Source organism: Microtus oregoni, unplaced genomic scaffold, assembly GCF_018167655.1.
Source record: "Microtus oregoni isolate MIOR12 unplaced genomic scaffold, Mior012 000023F_ref0000262, whole genome shotgun sequence".
NCBI lineage: Eukaryota > Metazoa > Chordata > Mammalia > Rodentia > Cricetidae > Microtus > Microtus oregoni.
Genome location: NW_024543082.1, coordinates 35,681,041 through 35,692,701, shown reverse-complemented (window position 1 = coordinate 35,692,701; position 11,661 = coordinate 35,681,041). Strand labels below are relative to the sequence as shown.

Genomic DNA, 11,661 nt, shown 5'->3' with positions numbered 1-11,661 from the left:
GAGACAACCCAAAAAGCAGGAACCCTTGTTCTAGGCGCTGCTGCCAAAAGGGAAGAGCAGGGGTTTCTTCTGGATGGGGCTGGAAGGACAGAGGACAATGACAGCCATCCATATAGGAGGCGGGAGAGAAAAACAAGGAGGGAGAGAAAGACACGGTGTTGTGCCTTGGAGCAAAGCGAACCGTCTCAGGAAGAACGGGTGCACAGGGGAAGATACAGTCACAGACAACCCCAAAGCCCCGCGCTGGAGACCCAGCCAGGCTCAGAGTATCAGCTCCAAGCTGGGGCCAAGGCAGCTGCTTCGGCAGGCTACGAACCTACTGTGCTTTCGAGGGCAACAGAGAAACTAGAACCCCCGTTTCTTCCCCAAAGGCAGCCATAACACCTAGAAATATGAATCCGGCCGTTCTCCCATCTACTCTGGTAAAAGCTAGCCATAAATTCTCTGACCTAGGGATTCTGCGAGTGGATCCGAAAATCCCATTCCGGAGGGTTTCTCATGATTCCTTGACGCGGCAGGGAGGGTCAGGACAGGACTTTCTGTGCTTTTGGTTCATCCTCAGTAGGGTTTCACACCGTGCACAGTCGTATTTCAACATGAATGTCCGCTCTTTATTGAGGAGAACAAAGCAAACTAAAAATGGAGCTGGCAGCCATTGTCACTGAGTCTGGGAGGGTCCGCAGCAGAGCTGTGACCTGGGCAGCCAGCTTGTCTACTCAGGAGCCCGTCTGAGCTTGGGAAGATTGTTTACCCCTCCTTCCCACGGGGTTACCTGCACTCAGTCCCTTCTTACAAACCTTAGCTTTTGTCTGCTGCATTCCCAATTCCTAACAATTATGTAATTACAACCTCTTTCAGGTCCAAAGTTATAAATGTGTGTGTGTGTGGGCGGGGGAGACTTGTCACAACTGCCTGAATCTATGTTTCCCTGGATGTGACCACTAATCTCCCGCAGATACACATTTGCTTTGCTCCTAATTGAGTTGGTTTCATCCTAGGGTGACAAGACCAAGCTTAAAACTGCAGTTTTTCCTGGGCTGTCTTTTCATTTGTGTTGTGGTTTGAGTGAGAAATGTCCCCCTTATGCTCGAGTTTGGTCACGTAATCCCAGCTGATAGAGTTGTTCCGGAAGGTTGTGCAGCCATTTGGATGTGGAGCCTCGCCGGAGGGGAGCTGAGCAGGGCTGACTTTGAGGTGCTATAACTTGGTGTTCTCTCTTTGCTTCCTGAGTAGGAGGCGGTGTGATCAGCCACTGCCATGTTTACCTTGAACGATGGCCTCTGCCCCCTGAACTATAAGCCAAAACAACCCCTTCCCCCTAAAGTTGTTTTCGCATGTCCTGTAAAACTCTGATGAAATAAATCTCTTACATTTGCTCTTGTCAATCTTCCTTTTGTTATCCTCATAGCAGCAAATGACATCCAACCCAGGAAGCAAGACCCTCAGCCACCCTGGTTCTGACAGTGACCCAGTGAGGATGCTGGGAGCCTTACCTCTCTATGAGTCTTGGTTTTCACTTCTATGGGGTCAGAATTGTTTGCACTCCTGCTTCATTTGCCAATCAAAGTCATCTGTGGAACTAAAAATCACATGACACTCCCTCCTTGGCAGTATAGAGAAATACGTGTGTGTGTGGGGGTGAGTTTTACTCAACGCAGACAGTGGGTAATGGATGCCATTTCAGTTAAATGAACTTTTTTTTTAATGTGGTTACTAAGTTTAATTCAACCATTATACCCAGTTTTGTCTCATAAAAATAACAGAACATTCCTATAAAATAGCATTATGATGTAAGGACAGGTTTCTTGCTCTGACATAGTGCTAGAAAAATGTTGGCACCAAATGCACTTAAACAAAGTGTTAAGGCTAATGCAGGTGTGAGAACTGTATTCCACTGGATTTAGCTGGGCAGGGCCTCTTCCTGGGCGGCAGACTGGCCATGCTCTGGGCCCAGTTTCAGAGAAAGAGGAGTCGAGTAAGGCAGCTGCTGTGGGTCACTGTCTCAGGTTCCCATAGTCTCTCAGCCATCCAGGCCAGCAAGTGGTCTTGGAGCTCTTCTCTCGCTGGACCAGCAGCAGGGCCAGCACAGTGATGTCAGATTTTTTTCTTGATAATGCAATTTGGAATTCACAAATCATTTTCTACTTAAGAAAGCGGTTACAAAAGGTTTGTTTCTATCATTGTATCATTTCCTTATAAGTTAAAAATGTCAGAGTCTAGGCTAAATGAAGCAAACATTTATGACATTTTCTTAAATGGAAAAAAATACTCTGAATTCCAAATGACATCCTCATGACTTAACCACAACCCATTTGAGTTGTTACAGAATTACATACATGTAATACATGTTTCTTGGCTTCAGGAAACAGGGCAGCTGAAAGGTATAAACTCTTTGGTTGACAAAAGCCATGGTCAAAGCCCTCAATGAACCAGGTGCTGGAAGCAGAACTCGGCAGGGGCTTCTGCAGGCACTTGAGCATCTAGGTCAATGAGCATGACTGCAGAACTGCTGCTTCCCCAAACTCTGACGTGGACATTTCTGGCATCTGCTATAAAGCTCTGTAGCACCACTCAGGAGCCCTTTCACAGATGCCCACCACAAGCGGGAACCAAGGAACTAAGGCTACAGCCCTTAAAGACGGAACAGGACGGAGATGTTCCTGACATGAAAGACTGGGCAGCAGGCAGTATGGCTGTGGAGCCAGGATCTCTGCTGTTAGATGACAGTTGTGACCTTATTGCCAAAATACTCACTATCCAGGCCTGAGGGGCACTGTTCATGAACAAGGTTAAGAAGTCTGAAGCTTTCTAAAGGTGGCTTAGGTCACTCTTCTGCTTTGGTGTACACAGTGACGTTTTCTAGGTGTTAGAAGCACAATCCGTGGGTATTCATAAGCTGGTGATCCTAACAACACCTCTGCAGATGGCTAAAGAAACCCGCCCAACCCAGTATTCTTCAGCAGGTCTTCCTCCCAACTACAGGAACAGATGGGAAAATCAAAAATTCACCCAATACCTGGACATATTTGAGTAGTCTTTAAAACCCTGCAGAGGTTGAGGCCTTACGTACGGGAAGAACCACAGATAGCAAGAGCCCTCACGGTGAGGAACTAAGGCTAGACTCAAGGCTGATGAGAGAAACAAAAGGAACAACCCATATGCAAACCTGGCATGGCAGGAACCAAACCAACCATAAAGGAAGAGAGGCTGCTACCTAGACCTGGCCATGGTTTTAGGTGCAGTAAGGAGACTACAATTCAGAGGATCAGGGCATCCAAACCTTCCACTCAGGACAAGGCTGAGAATAACTGTTTGATTTTCTGTTGACTGCTACCAAAAAGAGCAGTCACATTCCAACACTACAGGGTGACGTACTGAAGGGAACAAAAGGAAAAGGAGACACTAGAGCTCAGAGGTAACCTCAGAGGTGGAAACATTTTGGTGATAAGCATTCCCTGAAAGGAAAGGCTATGTAGACCTCACTCTGTCTTTAAGAGTTTTTGTCTATGTGTTTCTCTTCCATCCCAGTGAGGGGTAGGTAGTTTGGTTTTTTTTTCCTTTCTTTCCCAGCCAAACCACCATTCTTAGATGCCCAACAGCCAGCAGACTGTTGATACAAGGACGAGACAGACCCTAATGAGCCTTCTGCTAACGGGTGCCATCTCTTTCACCCTTCCCAGAACCTTACTGTTCCACACAGAACAACTATAGAGGAGGCCTAAGAGCGCCCCACTTTATCCTCACAGATGTGTATCTTGGCAGTCTGGAAGGCACAGTCCTTCTGCAGCTCCTCCAAAGGCATCAGGCCTATGAGCAGGCAACCCCACACGCATGACAACCCCTTTCCCACCCCGACTCATTTGGGTTAAAGGAAGCACTAACATTTCAATACCCTATCTCTGAGTTTCCGGTCTGAGTACAGGCAGAGGAGGAGCCTCTCAATAGAAGGAGATGCTGGATTTGCCTCCTGGTGGGTTCAGGACCTTGTTGTGGGACCGAGGCCGCGGTCCCAGTCTGGGCTCATGACTGTCAACTGTAGGTGTGGGCTCGGGTATCTTGGCATGGTCTGCTTCTTTTGAGCTTCCCTTCTCGCTCTGCTCTCCTCGGGGTGAGTTTGTTGTATCTTTCAGGTCTGATTTAGAGTCTTTACCTTCACATAGCAAAACATGATCCTTGGGCTTGTTTGGGTGTGCCAGGGGTGCAGTGGCAGTGCCTGGGGACCCAAATATGTCACTAGTCTTCCCGCCAGGTGGGTTCAGTCGCTGTCGAGTCTGCACAGGAGTCGATGCATCAAAGATACCACTTCCTTTGCCCCCTGGAGGATTTGTCCGCTTCGGTATGTTTTTAGGTTCTTCAGTTGGTCCAAAAATATTAGATGCCATCCTATTAGGTTTGTTTGAAGGAACACCTTCTTCTGGACTTCCAAAAAGATCGCTCGATTCTCCTCCTGGGGGCTTCATGGCTCTGGAGCCCGACTCGCCCGGCTGGCCGTCGGCGCCCTGGAACATGTCGGCCGCCGCTCCGCGTCTCTCAGTTAAATGAACTTAAAACAACAGCCACAGCCAAGTTAAGCAGTCGGCTCTTTCTGTATAACCAATACATATTTGTTAAGCTCCCATGTATCAGGCATTGAGGAGATGGGTGATAGCACACAGTAGGAAAACTAGGGTGTGTTTAAGGCAGAGTAAGTAAGTCAGAAAAAAAAACAAAGAAGGAAAAGGGGGTGAACATGGGAGAGTGGGAGCAGTTTTTCATCGTGTGGTGAGGACGGCCTTGTGGGTACGGTGTTCTTTGGGCAGAGACCCAGTATTCAAGCTAGGCTCAGCCACGCACCCAACTTCAATAGACCAATCAAGGACACGGTTAACAGGAATGAAACGTATTAACATCATAAAGGAAAGAAAGGGGGAATAAAGGAGACAGTGTGGCCAGATGGGAAGAGGAACATGCAAAGAAGTCCAACGACCACCCTAAAGTCAACTACTACACATTGACATGAAGTCTAAGGGACTAGCTTCATTCTGCGGCTGTGATGAGACATTCTGAGCAAAGTCAACTTAGAGGAGGAAGGAGTTATCTGCTGACCGTTCCAGGTCACAGTCCATCATCAGAGGGGAGAAGAGTCAAGGCGGAAGCTTAGGGTACCACATGTACAGTCCCGATTCGGGAGAGGACCAATGGATGGACCCTTGCTTCATCTAGCCCCCCCCCCGTCTGCTAGGGAATGATGCCACCCATGGTAGACTGCCTCCTTCTACATCAATCAGCAAGCAAAAGAATCCCTCAGAGACATGCGCATAGGCCAACCAGTTTTGGAGAATTTCTCATCTGAGACTCAGATGGTTCTAGGTTGTGGCAAGTTCAAAACTAACTACCGCACTTAACAAGGAGGTCGGGTGGTGCGTCCTGTGGGTTTCGAGGGGAGGAGTGGTCCAGGTAGGGAATGTATGCTGATGAGTGGGTCTCGTGAGGAGGCTATGGTCCTTCTTGTTGGAAGAACAAGGTGAGTGCTGTCCCTGAGGAGGGGTAAGCGCAAGGGCCCAGGAGAGAATGAACCTATACTAAAAAGACACTTTGACCTTTGCTTTGGCGGTCAGACTTGAGAAAACAGACCCAAGAGATTGGAACTTCTCCCTGGAATCTCAGGATGGGAGAAGGGAAGCTTTGAGTCTTGGTGCTGGCCAGCCAAAGGAGGAGCTTCTTTCTAGAAGAGATTCCTCCCAGCTGTGACAACTTGTTACCCCTCTGCAAAAGATCTCCGAAACGATAGGTGGGGACAGGGCGGATCACACTTTGGCCAGGACTTCTCTGTTATGGATACCCCTCAATCTCTATGTTAAAGATTTGTTTACTTTCATATGTGTGTTTTGCCTCTGTGTATGTATGTGTAGCACATGCATGCCTGGTATCCTCTGAGGACAGAAGGCATCAGCTCTTCTGGAAGTGAAGGGGTCCTCTGCAATGGGGTCCTCTTAACCACCCAGCCACCTCTCCAGTCCCTTAGACTTCATGTCAATGCGTAGTAGATGGCTTTAGGGTGGTCGTTGGACTTCTTTGCATGTTCCTCTTCCCATCTGGCCACATTGTCTCCTTTATTCCCCCTTTCTTTCCTTCATGATGTTAATAAGTTTCATTCCTGTTAACCGTGTCCTTGATTGGTCTATTGAAGTTGGGTGCGTGGCTGAGCCTAGCTTGCTAGGGCTGTCAGCGCCTTAGTTCTGACCCTAACAAATCTCATGATATGAGCAAGTATTTATTAAAGACTTGTCATGGTTTCCAGAATTTGCTGGAGCAGGAGTTCTCACCCTGTGACTTGTGACCCCTTTGGGAGTCCAACGACCCTTTTGAGGGTTGCATATCAGATATTTACATTACAATTCATAACAGTTATGAATTGTTAACTTCATAATTACAGTTAGGAAGTAGCGGCAATAATAATTTTATGGTTGGGAACTGTATTAAAGGGTTGCAGCCTTAGGAAGGTTGAGCACCATTGTGCTGGAGGCTCAGAGAACGTGAGGAGCTATGAAGCAGTGGCTTCAGGAGGCCAAAAGCAATTAGAGACAAGTATGTGATCATTTCATCACTTGCCTCCCTTTGTGGAGGAGCCTTGAGAGCAGAGGGCATCCTGGAGCTTATGACCCTCTGGGATGGGATGCTCCAGAATGGGATGCCCCAGGATGGGATGCTCCAGGAAGGGATGCCCCAGGATGGGATGCTCCAAGATAGGATACCCCAGGATGGGATGCCTCAGAATGGGATGCCCCAGGATGGGATGCCCCATGATGGGATGCCCCAGGATGGGATGCCCCAGGATGGAATGCTCCAGGACAAGATGCTCCAGCTCCAGGATAGGATGCTCCAGGTTGTGCTGGGGTCATACTAGATGCTCAACAGTTGTTTGTGCAGAGGCAGTGCCTCAAGTCAAGGAAGTGCACAGCACATTGTGACTAAATAAATCTTTCTCTGCCAAGACCCAGAGAGCCCCAAAGTGGCCTGTGGCCAGTGTTGTCTGAGTTGCCTGCCTGCTCATAGCATGAGCTGCTGTGTATGGCCCCCTAGCCTCAGGGTCATTAAAAGGCCTGCTGAAGATGTAAACAAGCCTGCTGGTTGTAATATGGAATGCCTTCGGGGGGGGGGGAGTTAAAACAAAACAAAACCAGTTTCCAGATCCAGACCTCACATCCATCCTAGACTAATTAAGAACCAAGCCCTGTGGCCTGAGGACAGCCTACTTCAAAAGTCAACTTCCTTTGCCAAGGTCTCTAGCCTTCCTTAGTCAGGTGATCCTAAACTCTTTCAACTGCCACACAGGGAGGATGCTTAAGGAAAGGGAAGCTAGAAGTCAATTGGAAATTCCCATAAGCCTGGCCAGCCAGGCTGGTCAGTCCTGGGCTTCTTCTTAGCCTTTCTAGGGCATACGCAGTTGGAGAGGTCCCAGCACGGGCTGTCTCTGAGCACTTGCCTTTCGTCTTAGGAATCAGGGGTTCCATCCTATCCCTGGTCTTCAGGTTCTAACAGAATCTTTGGCTTCAGCAGACAGGCCTCAGCAAGTCCCGTGGCCTACAGGGACTCTGCTATGCCCACCTGAGGCCCGGTGAAACCAAGACAATGCACGCTCATTCTGTAGCCCAGGAAGCCAGGTTGCTCCCAAGTGAGGGAGGCAGGGTGAGCAGGTGTGGCCCTGCATTTGCTTCCTGGGCTGAAGGTTGATGTATCTAACTTTTGAGGAAGTGAATCGGAGGGTTCAAGTCCAAAGCTGTGGGTCACGCAAGCAAAAGTCTTTCTTCCACACCAGCTGTGTTCCTACCCTCACCCGAGAGAGGTTGATGTGTTGAGGGATCTTTATAATGAGTATTTTTTTTAAACATACAAACAAAATACATATTCTTTTTACTTGGGTGTTATACAATACAGCACTCTGCTGTGTTGTTTGCAGTTCACTGCGATGTGGGGCATGGTTCCATACTGCGGGTGAAGGGTTTTACGTCATTTCCTTTACCATCCAGCATATGGGCCCCCGAGCTGCACCCTGCAGGCGGACTTGGACATGTTTCCAGTCTTCTGTATTTACAGCCGCAATGCTTTGCTCTGCTGTTCTTCACCAGGTCCAGGATTTTAATATTGCACAGGGTACCTGCCGAACCAAAGGGCAAATGTGTCTCCAGGGGGACAGATATCACACCCTCTACTCTCTGCAGGAGATGCCCAATCAGGTCTGTGGTAGAAATGTACGAGAGAGTACCCCAGTTCCACACAAGATAAAAAGGGTGATTTTCAAACTTTTGGATTTTTACCATATCTGATATTTTTGTAAAAATCATATATGTATAGTTTATGCACTTCTAATGATTGACATTGAACATATTTTCTTATGTTTAAGAACTATGTGTAGGCCAAGCTACACAACTGTCACATATAGGCGGAGTTCCTAGGTCAGTCTCATACAGGCTCCATGGTTGTTAGTTCAGTCTCTGTGAGCCCCTATGGGCCCAGGTTAGTTGATTCTGTGAGTTTTCTTGTGCCCTTGACCCCTCTAGAGCCTAAATCGCTTCTCCCTCTCTTCCACAGGATTCCCTGAACTCTATCTAATGTTTTGCTGTGGGTCTGCATCTGTTTTCATCACTGCTGGATGAAGCCTCTCTGATGACAATTGGGCTAGGTACCCAATTGGTCCCAGGCAATGGCCAGTTTAGGCTATGTATCCGTTATTGCTAGCATTCTTAGCTGGGGTCATCCCTGTAGATTCCTGGGAGATTCCCTTGTACCGGGATTTTAGCTGACATTGAAATGCCTCCCACTTCCAGTAGTCACTTTCAGTACCCATCTCCCAGCAACCTGGTCGCTTATGTTCCTATCTTCACCCTCCCGCAGTTCACTCAAGAAATCTCAGTGTAGTAGGAGGCCACTTGTTTGTTTCCCAGCTGCCCAGCAGCTCAGACCAGAAATAACCACAAAGAAACTTTATTATTTCCAATACTGTTTGGCCAATAGCTTAAGCATATTTCTGGCTAACTCTTATGTCCTAAACTAACCCATCTCCATTAGAAAGAAAGAAAGAAAGAAAGAAAGAAAGAAAGAAAGAAAGAAAGAAAAGAAAGATCTTGTATTTCTCTTCCTAGGGAGATCCAGGCATGCCTCCTTTGTTAGCTAGTTTCTCTGTGTCTGTGGATTATAGCATAGTTATCCTTGATTTCACAGCTCATATCTACTTATGAGTGAGTAGGCACCATGCTTGTCCACGTGGTGTAGAAGGCATGGTGGCAGGAACGTGAGGCGGCTGGTCACACTGCATTTACAGACAGGAAGCAGGTAGAGATGAGTTATCCTCTTCTCTCTTTCTCTGTGTGTGTGTATCTCAGTGTGTGTGTGTGTGTGTGTGTGTGTGTGTGTGTGTGTCTGTTTGCTTGTCACTCTCTATCCAGCTGGGTGTCCAAGCCCCATGATGCTGGATAAGTCTTCCCTCTGATATTACACCACTTCTGAGAACTCTGTCTCAGACTCCCCTAGGCTGTGTCTCCAAAGGATCCTAAATCTAGCCAAATTGGCAGTGTAGGTTAACTGTTGCAAGGAGAGAGCCTGCTTGTTTGTCCTATCTGCCCTGCTAACTTAGCCCCAAAATAATCACACAGAAACTGTATTCATTAAAACACTGATTGTCCCATTAGCTCTAGTTTCTTATTGGCTAATTCTTACATCTTAATTTAACCCATTTATATTAATCTGTGTATCGCCACGTGGCTGTGGCTCACTGGCAAGATTCTAACCAGTGTTCGTCTCAGGCAGAGGATCCATGGCTTCTCTCTGACTCTGCCTTCTTCCTCCCAACATTCAGTTCTGTCTTCCTACCTACCTAAGTTCTGCCCTATCAAGGGCCCAAAGCAGTTTCTTTATTAACCAATGAAAGCAACACAAAGACAGAAGGACCTCCTACACCAGTTAACCACGGCCTTTACTGATTTTGCTGAAAGAATCTATGTGTTTAAAATGCCCCTTCTTCCTCTACCTTGAAGAGCAGTTCAGGAAGTGTTGATACTAGTTCTTCTTTGAAGATCTTGTAAAATTCTGCACCAGATCCATCAGGAACAGAGAGTTTTGTATTCAGGAGACCTTTTGATTGCTACTTCTATTTCTGTGGATGCTATTGATCTATATAAATTCTTTACTTCATTTTGATTTAACTTGGGTGGGTCATTCTATGAAGGACTGTATTTTTTAATTCAGTGAGCAAGCATTTTATTGAGAACTTTTGCATCTATATTCATCAGAGAGACTTTATATGATTTTATTTTCTTCTGGAGTCTTTGTCTGATATCAGGATAACAATGATTACTTTTAGGGCCTGGAAATGCTCCTTCATAAAAATTGAAAGAAACAATTTAAAATTTTCTGTGGAAACGCAAAGGTCCAACATAACCCAGACAATTCTGAGTGATTTTAAAAACTACTGGAGGTTTGACTATCCCAGACTTCAAAGTACACTACAGAGCTATAGCAACAAATCTTTATGGTACCGGCATAAAAATAGATACATTGATCAATAGAATACAGTTAAGGGTAAGAACCGAGATATGTGTGTGCCTTCCTACAGTCATGTGATTTTTATTTACAAAGGGCAAAATACACATTAGGAAAAAGATAGTATCTTCAACAAATAGTGTTGGTCAAACTGGAAGGCTACACGTAGAAGACTAAAACTGGATCTATATCCTGAACCTCACACAAAACTCTACTCCAAATGCATTGGGGACCTCAAATAAGACCAGATACCCTGAATGTGACAGAGGAGAAAGCAGGGGATTCAGTGCCCATTGGTTTGTGGGTACCAGAAAGGACTTTCTGGACGTGACCCTGGTAGTGCCAGCATTATTACCAACAGCTGGAGAATGGAACCTCATGAAAACTAAAAACTTTGCACAGCAAGGGATGCTATCATCCAAACAAAGGCTGACTATGGAGTGGGAAGATCTTTCTCAGCTGTGCCTCTGACAGAACGGTCATGTCTAGAAAACACAAAGGACTGAACAAACTTGAATATCAAGAAAGAATAACCCAATAAAAATGGGGGCATGGAGCTAAACAGAAAGTTCTCCAGTCAAGAAGCATACAAAGGCTAATAAACACTTTTTAAAATGTGAAACATCTTTGGCCACTAGGGAAATGCAAGTCAAAACTACTTTAAGATCTTAATCAGAATGATTAAGATTGGAAACAGATAACAAGTGCCAGTGTGGAAATGGGGAAAGGAAGGCACTTGTTCACCTCGGTGCCAGTGCTAACAGCACCACCACTGCTGCAGTCAGTGACTGACTATGGCAGATCTAACAAGCCACCCTCAAGCATATGACCAAAGCATTATATATTCTACTACCAACATGCCTGCTCATCTGTGACCACCACTGCTCTATTCACAACAGCGTAGGTGTGAAGTGAGGTCCTGATTAGTCTTATGAATAAAAACCCAGAGTCAGACATCAGGGTAAAGGCTGAAAGGTCAGAGAAGTAAAGGACCAGCCACAGTCACCTCTTACCTCTCCTACTGGTGGGACTGAAAAGTGGCTGAACTCCTATATCCACCCTGCCTTATCACTTCCTCTCTCTGCCCAGCCTTGCCCCTTCCTGTCTGACTATACAGACCCGCGGGAGTGGAGATAAGAGGTT

The 11,661-nt window shown here is 46.6% G+C and overlaps 1 protein-coding gene across 1 annotated transcript; it reads right to left on the bottom strand.

Moving 5' to 3' along the window:
* Positions 1 to 2,906: 2,906 nt before the first annotated feature.
* On the bottom strand, positions 2,907 to 4,508 carry LOC121461914 (jupiter microtubule associated homolog 2-like). The gene has a single exon (XM_041673279.1). The coding sequence runs from the start codon at positions 4,506 to 4,508 to the stop codon at positions 3,939 to 3,941; it is 570 nt and encodes a 189-aa protein (XP_041529213.1). The 3' UTR covers positions 2,907 to 3,938.
* Between the last annotated feature and the right edge of the window lie 7,153 nt (positions 4,509 to 11,661).